This window comes from Fulmarus glacialis, unplaced genomic scaffold (assembly GCF_000690835.1).
Source record: "Fulmarus glacialis isolate BGI_N327 unplaced genomic scaffold, ASM69083v1 scaffold22434, whole genome shotgun sequence".
Classification (NCBI taxonomy): domain Eukaryota; kingdom Metazoa; phylum Chordata; class Aves; order Procellariiformes; family Procellariidae; genus Fulmarus; species Fulmarus glacialis.
The window spans coordinates 17,034-29,630 of NW_009210176.1; the positions used below are offsets into that span (position 1 = coordinate 17,034).

At 56.3% G+C, this 12,597-nt stretch overlaps 1 protein-coding gene across 1 annotated transcript in view; it reads left to right on the forward strand.

Annotated features, from left to right (window-relative positions):
* The window catches only part of LOC104076281 (voltage-dependent R-type calcium channel subunit alpha-1E), a gene marked incomplete at both ends in the record, with an annotated part of 30,527 nt that overhangs the window by 17,029 nt on the left and 901 nt on the right, over positions 1 to 12,597 (forward strand). The window contains 6 exons of the mRNA XM_009577100.1: positions 7,037 to 7,133; positions 8,854 to 8,959; positions 10,107 to 10,214; positions 10,754 to 10,854; positions 11,132 to 11,238; positions 11,883 to 11,991. Of these exons, the coding sequence (XP_009575395.1) occupies positions 7,037 to 7,133; positions 8,854 to 8,959; positions 10,107 to 10,214; positions 10,754 to 10,854; positions 11,132 to 11,238; positions 11,883 to 11,991 (628 nt within the window). The remainder of the gene's footprint in view (positions 1 to 7,036; positions 7,134 to 8,853; positions 8,960 to 10,106; positions 10,215 to 10,753; positions 10,855 to 11,131; positions 11,239 to 11,882; positions 11,992 to 12,597) is intronic.

Below are 12,597 nucleotides of genomic sequence, written 5' to 3' on the forward strand. Positions count from 1 at the left end.
CTCCTGCCCTGTCCCCGTGCACCAGCTGGGTGCCTCTGCCCTGAGAACGGTTCCATCGCCTGGTCCCCAGCACCCACAGCTCCCCATCAGAGCAGGGCTGAGCGTGTCTCTGTGGGGAGGCACTGCGGATCTGCTGGGCTCCTGCCAAGTCACCTATGGAGGACGTTGTCTGGAGCGTGTTTGATGGGCTTGGGGAATTGTGTTCCTATGCTGGCCAGCCCGCTCACCCCTCTAGAGACGGGAGGACTTTGTTTCCTTCACTCATGCCTTTGCTGATGAAGACCCCAGCGAACAGGGCTCCCGCTTGCAGGCAGCAGCCTGTTCCCAGCAATGGGATGGGTTCACAGCGGCCATATATACCCTGGGTGGCCGGGCTCTGGCTCTGCTCCCGCTGCTGCTGCAGAGGAGCTGCTCTCCGCCACCCCTCCCAGCATAGTCTGGAGCATCCCTAGGGCAGTGTGGAGCCCTTGGCGGCTCTGGGAGCATGTTTGCCCTCCACTCATTCCCAACTCCATGTGTGGTCCCTTCCTCCCTCCCCCAGCCCAGGGACAGCCTCTTTGGAGCCATGACCCACTACCATTGCGCTGGGGAGCGTGGGCGATCTTAGCTCGAAAGCCCTTGGCAGCCACATGCGCTCCCTTTGGAGACTCTTCACCTCCACTGCTAATGTCCTGCCCCTCTAGAGATCAGCTCCAGCCAAGATATTTTTTTATGCCTCACATCATCAGCTCCTGGCATAGTTTCCTCCCCTGTTTCTGTCGAACCCTGTGCAGCTCAGTGCTGGCCGGGTTCCTCCTCGCATGGCCTCCTCCAGCACCCTTGCTGCTATGCAAGGCCCCCGTGAGCAGGTGGCTTTGCTTGTTAGTGGGCAAATGTGCCTTGTGCAAGGGGGAGAGGTCAGCATGGGTGAGTAGATGTCCTGATGGACAACTAGAGAAAGGAGAGGAGGTGAGAGCAGTGAAACACCCAGCTGTTCGGTGTGGGGCTTCTCACCCGTGGCTTTTGGGAAGGATTTCTTCACATCAGGCACTTCATTCACTCTCGCCCCCCATGATGGTGGCCTGGGTTTCCAGGATAGTCACTGAAAAAGTGTCTGAGCTGTTCTATCGATGCCATGCACCCCTCTGATTTCTGAGCAAGCCGTGCTCTTTCGCCATGCTATGTAGCCAGTGGTTAGGGGACGTGCACAGGAGCTGGTGGTGCCGGGCCCGTGGGGGCAGCCCTGGCCCCTGTTGCTGGGTGAGGAACGGGTGAGTACATCCGAAGGGGTCCCACCATCCGAGTGGGGCAGCAGTTCTGCATCCTGACACCGGCACCATCACATGAAGGTCTTGCAGGGAGATTGCCCAACACCAGGGGGGCTCAGGGATGGGTTTTGCCCAGCAATGCTCTGGCCAGCGATGGAGAGCGGATGGGAGAAGAGCAAGGAGAAACCAGAGGCAAAGGCACCGGGTAGGACGATAACGCTGATCTTTGCCTTCTCATGCGGTTTCCCTCCAAGCTTGTCTAAGGATGCCCAGGAGGCTGCAGCACACTGCACCTCAGCACTTCCACCCCACACGGTCCTGCTTCCCGAAGGGCTCTGCTCTGGAGCGGAGCGGGGAGCTCAGCATCCGATGGCCCCTGCACCCTCTCCTGCCAGCTCTCCGCCTCCATGGCTTTGTTATTTCAACCGGTGCAGGAGGGATATGGGCCATATCCTGTGATGACTGCACCCGGGTCGGGGGAGACGTGCTTCTGTGGGCGAGAAGGGGTGTGTGTATGGGAGGTTTTGCTTCTAATAATGTGTACCCTTGGCAGAGCGTGGTCTGGTGGTCAGAGCACAGGACTGGACTGCGAGAGACCTAGATGCTAGTGCCAAAGCCACCGGTCACCAGCTGGTCACATTATCTCTCCCCGTCTCAGGTTCCCCAGATATTGGAGATACAAGTGACTCAGCTGCCAACCACCTTGGGACCTTGTGAGGACCAGAGAGTTGGCCGTGCAAGGGCAGACTCTCTGGTGGTGCGATGGGACACAACTCCACCAAAAGGGCTCGTGCTGGCTAGAACCCAACCAAGCTGCAGTCTCACCCCCTCTAAAATCCCAGCCCTCTTCCACCAGGCGTAGGCATCCAGGGGCACGATGAGGAAGGATGATGGGGTGGTGTTCACCGCCAAAACTGTCCTTCTCTGGGGTCAAGATGGGTCAGCGAGAGGAGGTATGAGCTGACTTGCGGTGGAGAAGGCAGTAGCTGATGCTCACAGCTTTCCCCTCTCTGGGTCTGACAGAGCCAGAAGGAGAAGAGCTGTGCACTCCCGGGGGTCTTGCCCCACAGACGGCCCCAGCATCCCCCCGTTAAGCTCTCCGTCCTCCCCTCCACCCTTTCAGTGTCCTATTAACCCACCTGTGCTTCCTTTGCAGCGGCAGGATCTCGTATAAGGATATGTACAAATTAGTACGGGTGATCTCGCCTCCTCTGGGCCTAGGAGAGAACTGCCCCTACAGGGTGGCGTGCAAGGTTTGCCTCCCAGTCCTCCGCCACAACCTGGCCACGGGACGCACCATCCACCCCTCCTTCCCCCCCCTGCTCCACCGCCACCGAGCCTCCCGAGGGAACCCTGACGTTGCTTTCCTTCGAGTTTAAAGAGGTCCGCGGCCTCCCAGAGCCAGCAGCTGTCCTCCTCGAGGGGAGGCATGAGTGGGGCCAGGGGGGGCTCAGAGCCTCCCGGGGTGGGTTTCGACAAATTGCGTCCCCCAGCCAGCCCCCCGCTCCGGCTCCGTCGGCGCAGAGAGCCCCCGAAGGGTGGCAGGCCAAATGCCACCGTCCCTGCTTGGCTTCTCAAAGTGCCCTCACGCGGGAGCAGGAGGTTTTTGGGGGTTCAGATGTGGTTTACTCCTGGGGAGGGAAGGGGGAGCAAAGGCAGGAGGACGTTAGGGACTTTGCCATTGTTTTGGAAAGTGGGGACTGGGGGGAGGATGGGGAGGCCCCTAACTTTGGGGGATGCCGTGCTGTGCCCAACAGACCCTCCTGCAAGCATGGCACTCAGAGGACATATGACCACCTCTCTGGGGAGCTAGTCTTGCCCTTGGCTTGCCGGACCTGCCGGACCTGGGCACATCTCTGGAGCTCAACAGCTCCTCTCCCTCTGCTTGAGCCGAGCTCCCAGCTGCTGGCCGTGAGTCCACAGCAGCGGTTTGGCCTCCTTGTGTCTCTCTGACTTGCATGTTTTTTAAAAATCTCATTTTGGGGTGACAATTGAGCAAAATCCTGCACCTGCCATCTCCTCCGAAGTGCCACGACACCCATGCCTGTGTTCGTGGCCCAAAAGGAGGAACCGCAGAGCTCGCTCTTCCCTCTGCATCCCTCGCAGCATCTGAGAAGATGTATGGGGGAAGCTCAGATACCCCCAGCCTGTGATCTTGGCTCTGCAGGGGAAGAGGGTTCCTTGTAGCCACCGCATCCTCCCTGCCGCACCAGAAATGTTTCTTCCAGCCAGCATCCCTGGGGTGGGTCTGTCACCCTCCACAGCTGGTCATGGCGATGATGCACACATTTGAAATCTTGAAGTAGACCACCAGAAGTAAAGCAGAGCAAGCGAGACAAGACCTGGACTCTTGGTCATCTCATTTATGAAGAGGCGTTTAGGGATAGGGGATTTCTTGCAGAATCTCAGATGGCTCATCCGTTCAAGGAGGGGCTCCTTGTGGTCTCTCCACTCTTCTCTGTTGCATCCCTGGCAAAGGGTGGCAGCTTTGCCGAGGGCACTTGCTCAGGTCCCTGCAGACAGAAGACACCTTCAGGAGGAATTCCTAGTCTTTCTCATTTGAGATCAGGGCTTCACTGGCAAACGCTGCTCTCCTAAGCTGGATCGCCTGGTGCTCAGAAGGGTACCTGTAGTGCTTCCTGGGAAGAGGGAGCTCTGCAGCAGTCTGGGCTTTCTGCTGACTCTGTGGGTTGGACAGAGCAGTGAAGGTGGATAAACTCAAAGGGAGGTGGGGACAGAGACAGTGAGACCAGCTTCTGCTGTCATGTGAGGGAGACCATCCTCATCTCTTCCTTGTGTTACCGCAGTCTCCTCCGCCCTGTGCATGGGGTATTTCAAGGTCATGAGAGATTTTCAGGGATTCCGACTGCCCTGGAACAATCCCCAAGAGGCAATTGATGAAGAAAGAAAACCCACGTGGTCGTTGCATCTTGCCACCATGGTCCAGATCCCAAAATGCCAACCCAACTTGCTCACCTTTCAGTTTGGTGAGTCTGCCCTGCACGTCACAGTGCACAGGTTCCCCTTCCTGGAGCCCACACCCGTATCCTGCCAGGCAATGCGACAATGGTGACTTGCAGAAACAACCACCAACATATTTATGGAGTGGTGGACAGCCTGCTCTGAAAGAGATTGTTCTTGGGCAAGTTCAGGATGCAGCATAGTGGTGCAGCATGGTATGGAAGCATACCCGCTAGGCCATCTGCAGGTGGGCTAACGAAGGGGCATTGATGCAGGAAGACTTCCCATGGAAGACCAGCAAGCTCTGTCCTTTTGCTGGGGAGAGCAGGTCTTGTAACCAAATCTTGTTGGAACTGTATTCTGGCAGTCAGCTCTGCTCCTTGGGGCTATCTCTACGTTTCTTCACCCCCTCTGCTTCTAACAGTCATGCAAAAGTGAGCCAAGGCATCACTTTTGTCCCCTAAAAGTAGCCCTTGAGAGGGTTATGGGTCAGGTGAATGCTCCACAGACATTCATGTCACTGTGGACATCTCCCATTCCTGAATGTACTCTTGCATCGCTTGCTATTCTGGTGCTCTGTTCCTAACAGCCTGGTACGGCACAGTAGTTATTTCCTAACCACAGGAGGACAGATGTCCCCCAGATTTCCCCCTCCATCACTCACAGGGTTCTCTCGGAGCACCAGGACCGAGCCATTAGTGCCTGGTGGTTTTACAGGCCACCCTGTGCCGTAGCCACAGGGCACATCTCCATCCAGACACAGGACAGATGGCCAGCTCTCCCATCAAGGATGCGCCCGTGCTGGGACCAGCTCTTGGGAGCCGTCCTGTTCAGATGGATGTCATCCCACGTGCCTTCCTGTGCTTCACTCAGGTTTCTGATGTGGTTTCTGGGCACTGCTGTGCGCTCAGAACGCTTTAAGATCTCTGCTCTGAGAAGCCGCAAAGTATGCAGCCTGTCTGTGAGAACAGATAGTGTGGTCCTTCTTTGTCGCTGATGCACTCTTCCTTTCATGGGAATCCATTCTTCCTTCATTGTGCAGAGAATTTCAGTATGAAAGACGGTGTCTGATGTGTGCTGGGTACACTAAAATCCCCCCTGCCAAGAAGGATGGGTGGAAGATCACTGTCTTGCTTCCTTTTTGCACAAAGTTCTTGAGCATGAAAATTTTGAAGTCATCTTCTCCTCTTCAGACACCTCAAGTCAGCGCACATTCAGGTCTGCCAAGGTGCTGCTTTACGGACTCCTGGGCTTGGATATTTCCTCTTGATTATCCCACTTAATAGTCTCCAATGTTGTTATCAATCCTCTTTCCAACTCGTTTAGGTGTGTCAGGTCTCAAAGGGGATGGCTTGCCCAGCCTGTTCTGTGCCTGCACCTCAAACAGCTCCCACTGCGGGTCATCACCATCCCTGGTTCACATCCAAAATATCAGGACTAATCTTGGTGGGGGCCTCTTTGGCCAGGGGCTTCCAAACCAGCCGGTACCCCTGAGGAGATATTTTCTTCTCCCCTTTTCACACTGCTCTCAGCACATGGGTAGGGAATTGGCCAGGATCCCATGGGGAGTGCTTAATTTTTTGGCAGTGCCCTCTGTCCCAGGCCACCCCAGCTGAGATGGGTTCCTCTCCAGCAGCATCCTCCCAGCCCAGCTGTAAGGGTCGATGCTTTTGCTGTTGCTGTTGCCCTTGCCCGTTAACCGTCCTGAACGTTGCAGTGCAGGTCGGACGCCTGGCACGAGAGAAAGAAGAGGTGGCCGAGCCCAGGATCCCTGGGAGATGTACTTCAGCGGCCTCCTGGATGTGCAGAGAGAGGGAGGCACAACCCAAATATCTCAGCCTGGCAGAGGGCTCGAGGCGTCATCGGGTGGCCCCATTTTGGTAGCGTTCCTCACCGCAGCAACCCTAGGCAGGTCCCTACAGAGCAGAGGAGCGCGAGGTGGGGGTCCGTCCTAGCTGCTTCCCTTGGGAAACCCAAACGAAACCCCGATGTTGGAAGGCCCAAACAGCTGCCTCTGCTGAGACTCTTTAAACTCCAACCTGGTGGAACTTGCAGCCGCATGCGGGAGAGAGCCAGGGCGGGAGCATGGCATGTACAACTTTTCCTCCCGGTTTTGTTTTTTCAGCCAATTCAGCATGCCTTTTGCACTGGTGCATGGTGGGAAAGCGGTCCATCCGCAGAGCCGGACGGAAGCAACTGGGCATCTTCCTTTGACAAGTGACCCTGGCCCACTGCCTTCTATGCAAGATGCTGCCTCCCAATTGCATAGACCTTATGAGCTGGGGATACACAGCCTTCCGGCTATGGGTTAGGTGGCGATGCAAAGCAATACCCAGGCCCCCCCCCGGGAGGGAAGACGCAACGGAGGCCACAGAGCACTGTGGTGCAAACCACCGTTATCTCAAATAACCCATGGCTCGAGTGCCGTGTATCTGATTTATACCACTCGCACACAGCCCTGGAACCTGTGGGACAAGTTGGGGGCTGCTGGAGGGCTTTAGGAAAGGGCTTGAGACCGGAGGAGGACTCCCAGACTGCTAGTGAGGCAGGCGCTTGAGGCCAGCAGCAGAGAGGAGAGGGGTGAGTGGCTTTCTGCCAGCATTCCTGGGTCTGTGTGAGCAGTGCTATAAATCCACATCAGGACAGTCTCTCATGTATGATTTGCCTTGATTAACGGGTTTCCTGTTCTTTTCCTGTTTGTCCGTTTGTTTTTTTTTTTTTCTCTCCTGTTTTCCTGTACTATTTTTGTTCGTACGTTTTTTCTGCTCTCTGGGAATGCCTCCTCTCTCTCTGCATCTCCCTCCCTCCCCTTCCCCCTTCATGAGCAGTGGCCGAATCCATTACACTGAGATGTATGAAATGCTGACTCTTATGTCACCACCGCTAGGCCTCGGCAAGAGATGTCCTTCCAAAGTGGCCTATAAGGTAGATCAACCCTTCCTTCTACGGGGGCTAGAGCCGAGCAGGAGCCGGGGCTCAAGGGAGCTGCGGGAGGTGGGGCTGGGGGGAGCCGGGGAGGCGTTGGGGGCATCCAACACGTGTTTAGCTCAATCCTGGGGAGCCCGGTGTGTTCAGAAAAGTCCTGGCCACGCTGGCTGGTCTCCGCTGCCCACGCACGTGGTCACTCGCAAGCCCGAGGAGCTCTGGGGTGGAAGACTCCAGTGGAAGAGGAAGGGCAGGATCAGCAATAGTGTGGAAGTGGGAGGGTTGGAGAAGATGAGGTGAGGAGCAACCCCGTAGCACAGTTGGGAGGGTGGGATGTCCCTAGGAGCTCACTGGCTCGTCTCCTGGGCTTGGAACCACCTTTGTCCCAGCCAGCGCAGAAACAGGGCTAAAGCCCATGGAGATGGGAAGCAGGTGGGCAGCAAGGACATATCCTGAAGGAGCAGCTCTGCAGTGCATGAGGAGCCAGGCGCATCGGTACGAGCTATCCCAAGGATGGCTTGTGCAAAGCAAAGCCAGGTGCCTTCAAGAAGCAGCTCTGAGTTGTACCTCCTAGCTCCTCCTGGAGCAGTGGCCGGCAGTCAGCTCGCGGCACAGGCACAACGTGCTCCCGGCTGCGTAGGCATGGAGCGGGAGCATGGGAAGCCCTGAAGGACATGGGGTGGGAGCTGCTAGGGCAGAACCCGGAGCTACAGAGCAATATGTTGTCCAGGTCTGGAGCAAACTGAAGCTTTCCTTGGCCATGGGCTGCTGCCTGTGGCTCTTTCAGCAGCATTCAGGGCTAGCGAAGGGGGGGATTTCAGCACACTTGCAAACATCCTGCCACCCTCTCCAGCTCTCACGTGTTTGTTCACGCATGCATACATCCACCGTCGTACTTTTCCAGGAGAAAAAGGGAGGCTTGAAGGCAGGGAAAGGACACGAGAAGCCGGGAGGAAAGGAATGGGCAGGGAAGGGATGACCCAAGGTATTCACAAAGCAAAATATACTCTCTGGAAAGTGGATCTGGTCACTTCGGTTTGCACCCCGCCTGCCCAGGGTGGGGAAGGAGCATGGCGTGTCTAACCTGCCTTGGTTGCCCTTCTCTCTTTCCTTCTGCACTTTTTCTACCCTTCCTTCCCTTCCCCACCCTTGGATAATTTGGACCCTGTGCATGTGCTGGCAAACTTCATCTCTGAAAGACGCAAAAAGGGAGCGCCAGGATGTAGCATGCTAGAGAAATCCAGCCGATCTGAAGTCCCTGAAGGCTAGGGACCCTTTTCTCCCCTGCCCCAGGTGGGAAGGGTTGAGAGCCAGAAAGCCAAACCACCCGGGGAACGGAAACCTGAGCCCCCTCTCCCCTTCCCGAGCATTCCCCATGCCCGCATCCCTGGCGGATCAAGCGTGTCTTCCCAAAAGTGCCGGGAGGTGCTGTGGCAGCGCCGGTGCCGTGGGGAGGGGGGCTCAGGGGCCATTCCTGGGGTGCAGGAGGAGCCCTGGAAGGCAGTGAGCCGGTGTCCTGGGGTGGAAGGAGCCGGGGGGTGGCGGGGTGATCCTTGCCCTTCTTTTTTGGCTGTGCTGTTTTGACACTCTTTGTTGCTTTTTATTTTTTAATTTTTTTTTTTTCCCTTTTGTTTAATGTTTAATTTCTTTTCCTCCAGCCCGGTCGATGTGTTTTTCGATATTGTTTTCCGTCCGCTGTTTTCTTCTCTCTCTTGCGCAGAGACTGGTGCTGATGAACATGCCCGTGGCCGAGGACATGACGGTCCATTTTACCTCCACCTTGATGGCGCTGATACGCACGGCCTTGGACATCAAAATTGCCAAAGGTAAGGTCGGTGGAGGAGAGAGGGGACAGAGCCGGGAGGGTTTCGGAGAGACCAACTCTCATCCTTTGGGCAGGCTGAGGACATCACAGCCAAAATGGGGTTGGCTGTCCAGACCCTGGCATGTGGATGGAAGTGATTATCTTGAACAGGCAAATTTTTGCTGCTCTCTATAAAAAAACTATTTCTTTAGGGAAGAGGTGGCCAGTTTCCCACTAGAAGCTGCTTCTAGAGAGCAGAAACAGCTTGATGTCCACTGGGGAAAGGGGGAAAGAGAGAATTCCCCTTTCTCCCCATGTACAAAACCAAACCAAGGAGGGAAAAGATCACGTGTGTTTGACTTCCTAAGGCTGAGGACCAGAAACCTCTCTCTCAGGGAAGATAAAATGTTCAGAGCAGGAAAACCTGCTTTGTTGTTGTTGCTGGAAACGCTCTGATTCATCAGATCAAAAGCTTTCTGCAGAAATGTGGCATTTTCAATAAAATGTCCCTTGGGAACAGCTCAGCTGTTGGAAGAAAACCCAACCCAGGGCAAGATACCAGCAGAAGCCCAGCGCTGAGACAGCTCCTTGGGTTCAAGCCCCTCTAGATAAAGCAGAGATTTGAACCTGGGTCTCCTACAGCTCGGCAGAGTTGCCCTGGGCTCAAGTGTCTCCGGCTGGTGCGTGTTGACAGCTCCTTTTGAGCCTGGGTCTTCCTCAGCTCAGCAAATCCCTTCACCGCTGGTCAGAGAGCTCTGCTCTCCTCGCACCGCATCGCTGAGCATTTAAGGATTTCAACCAAGTGGAGCTGCTCTTTCACCAGCACATGATCCGCTCACCAGAAAAGAGAAAGTGGGGCAGCAGCAGGTGTGTGTGGGCTGGAGTAGGATTGGAGCCGCAGAGACGGACCCAAGGCGAGCTTGAAGATGGCAGCTTTGAGTGGGAGGGCAGGGGATGGGGAGACGGAGGCGCATATGGAAGGGATGGTAGGAAAGTTTCCCTGTGAGAGCAGGAGACCAGGCACGCTGATGCCAGATGGCCCTCCCAGCCCAGAGAGAGCTGGGTGCTGCTTGTGAACCTCACTTCAGGATGGGAAAGGGGTGTTTTTAGTTGGACCCTGGTGCCAGGTCTTGATGTACGTGGGCCATTTTTTTCCCCCATGGTTCAAGGTGGTGCAGATTGGCAGCAGTTAGACTCCGAGCTTCAAAAGGAGATCCTGACCATTTGGCCTCACCTGTCCCAGAAGATGCTTGACCTGTTGGTACCCATGCCAAAAAGTGAGTCTCTGGGGGGGCTGTCATCGCTGCCAAGTTTCCATCATACCTGCAGCAGCTTCTTCCCAAAGGGAGGTGGGGACCGGTCAGACCCATCACCAGCTGGGGGAGAAGTGGGAAAAGGGTTTGTGTTGCTACAGGCTGGCTTCTGCCTTGCTCTGCCTGGCTCCTTGGGAACCCTCTTGAAAAATGCCCGATTTGCACCGATCTACTCCTGCCAAGCGCAGAGTCTCCTGTAAATCATCTTTGGAGCACATAAGGGCAGGAGGCTAAGCATCACTTGCTCCGTTGCGTATGATGATGTGATGAAGGTGTGTGTCTTGGTGGTTTGTGATGATGCTTTCAAGCCGTCTCCATCCATTTTATCTCTACGTGGAGTGCCTGGGTGTCCATCTCTCTTTCGGAGCGGTGAGCAGACTTTGAGGGTCACCAGGGTATCCCACAGCAGGGCTCTTCCCAGGATCCGTGCTGGTGCCTTCAGACCTGCTATTTCTGTTAAGACAAAAGTGTCCCCCACCTTCCTTCCCCTCTTATGCTCTCAGCCTCTGACCTGACTGTTGGCAAAATATATGCAGCCATGATGATCATGGATTACTACAAGCAGAGCAAAGCGAAGAAGCAGCGGCAGCAGCTGGAGGAGCAGGTGAGGCTCAGCGAGGGCGCGCGGTGGGCAGGAGGGGGTTGTTCAGAGCACCCCCGCTGCTTCCTACCACGTCCCGACCAAATGTGCAGCCAGCTGCACGGGATGCAGCTGAGGGATGAGGATGGTGGTACAGGTTGGGCTTTGGTGACTACAAGGCATGCGTACATGCACCCTCGGCCCCCGACAGCAAACATGAGCGGTGGGGACTCGCTTGGTGAAGCGCTGGCCATTCATCTGTATTTCATACAGGCTCAGCTTCTTCCTTTCTTCAATACAGAAAAATGCCCCCATGTTCCAGCGCATGGAGCCGTCCTCTTTGCCGCAAGAAATCATCTCGAACGCGAAGGCTCTGCCTTACCTCCAGCAGGACACCCTCTCGGGCCTGTGAGTATTGCCCTGAGAAGAAGGGAGGTATTCCTGTTGCTTTTCTGTTCCTGCAGCCCTCGTTTTGTTCTCTGGAGCTGGCACGGGGATGCACAGAGGGTTAAAGAGCTGCTGAGAGCAGGAGAAACGCAGGCCAGGGCAAAAAGCTCCAGGCACAAAGCTTTTGCAGGATCCCAGGTAGCTGGTGTGCATCAGCATCACCGACAGCAGCGGAGGTGGCTAAGGGGGATGGCCAGGCGTCTGCATGGGTGCTCTCCTTGCAGGACCATCCCAGCACTAAGCTGTCTTACTGAGGAGGGTCTGGGATGGACCTGAACCTGGGGACCTGTTGAGCAGCAGGTCCCTGGGTGGTGCAGGGTGGGTGGGGGATCCCAGCACCCTGGCTGGTGGGAATGAGATGGTGGGAGTTGCTGGCACTGCGCTTGGGATGTCCCCACTGCTGCCGCGGGACCCGGGGCACTGGTGTCCTCTCCTGCCTGGGCACCACTTCAGCTCTCCAAGGAATATGATGTTTGTCCTGGGGGTCTTGAGAGCGTTGGGGGGCCAAGCACGAGGGCTCCCCAGCTCTGAGCCGCTGGAGCACCGATGCCCAGCGATGGCAGCACTTGGCTTGTGGCCTTCCTGAAGCTGGACTGTCTTTGCAGGAGCAGCCGGAGCGGGTTCCCCTCGCTGAGCCCGCTCTCACCGCAGGAGATCTTCCAGCTGGCGTGCATGGATCCGGCCCACGGGCAGTTCCAGGAGCACCAGTCTCTGGTAAAGTCACGCGCTGCCTGGCGGGCGCTCGCCTGCGGTCCCAGCAAGGACGCTGGTGGGCACGGGGAGGTGTGGGGCTGCCGGCACGGGGGTGAAACACCGCTCTCTGCCCCTGTGGCAGCTGCTGGGTCAGGCACGGATCCGGAGCACGGGACAAATGTCCCCGGGTGTCCCCTAGCTGGGGCTCTGGCCCCTCGCCTCTGTCTGGGCACTGGGGACGCAGCCATCCCTGGACCAGCCCTGGCTGGTGAGGCCAGACAGCGGCAAGTGTTTTTTGGGACGAGAGCTGTGACCGGGGTCCGATGTCCTGCAGTAAAATATCCTTCTCTGCACAGGCTGCTCTTTTTTCCACTGAGCGCTCATTTCAGTGGGTTACCCCGTGCTGAGATGGTATCTGATGTTTTCGGATTCATGTTCATTTTGTTGTCAGTGCTGGTGTCCCCAGTCCCAAACCGAGCTGTCAAACTGTCTCCAACAGGAGCACACCCCTCCGGCCTCACACACATGCCGGCCGGCAGCAGCGGTGTCTGTCTGTCTGTGTGTATATATATATATATACATATCTATATATATCTCTCTCCATGTCTGTGTGTGTGCATTCGCGCA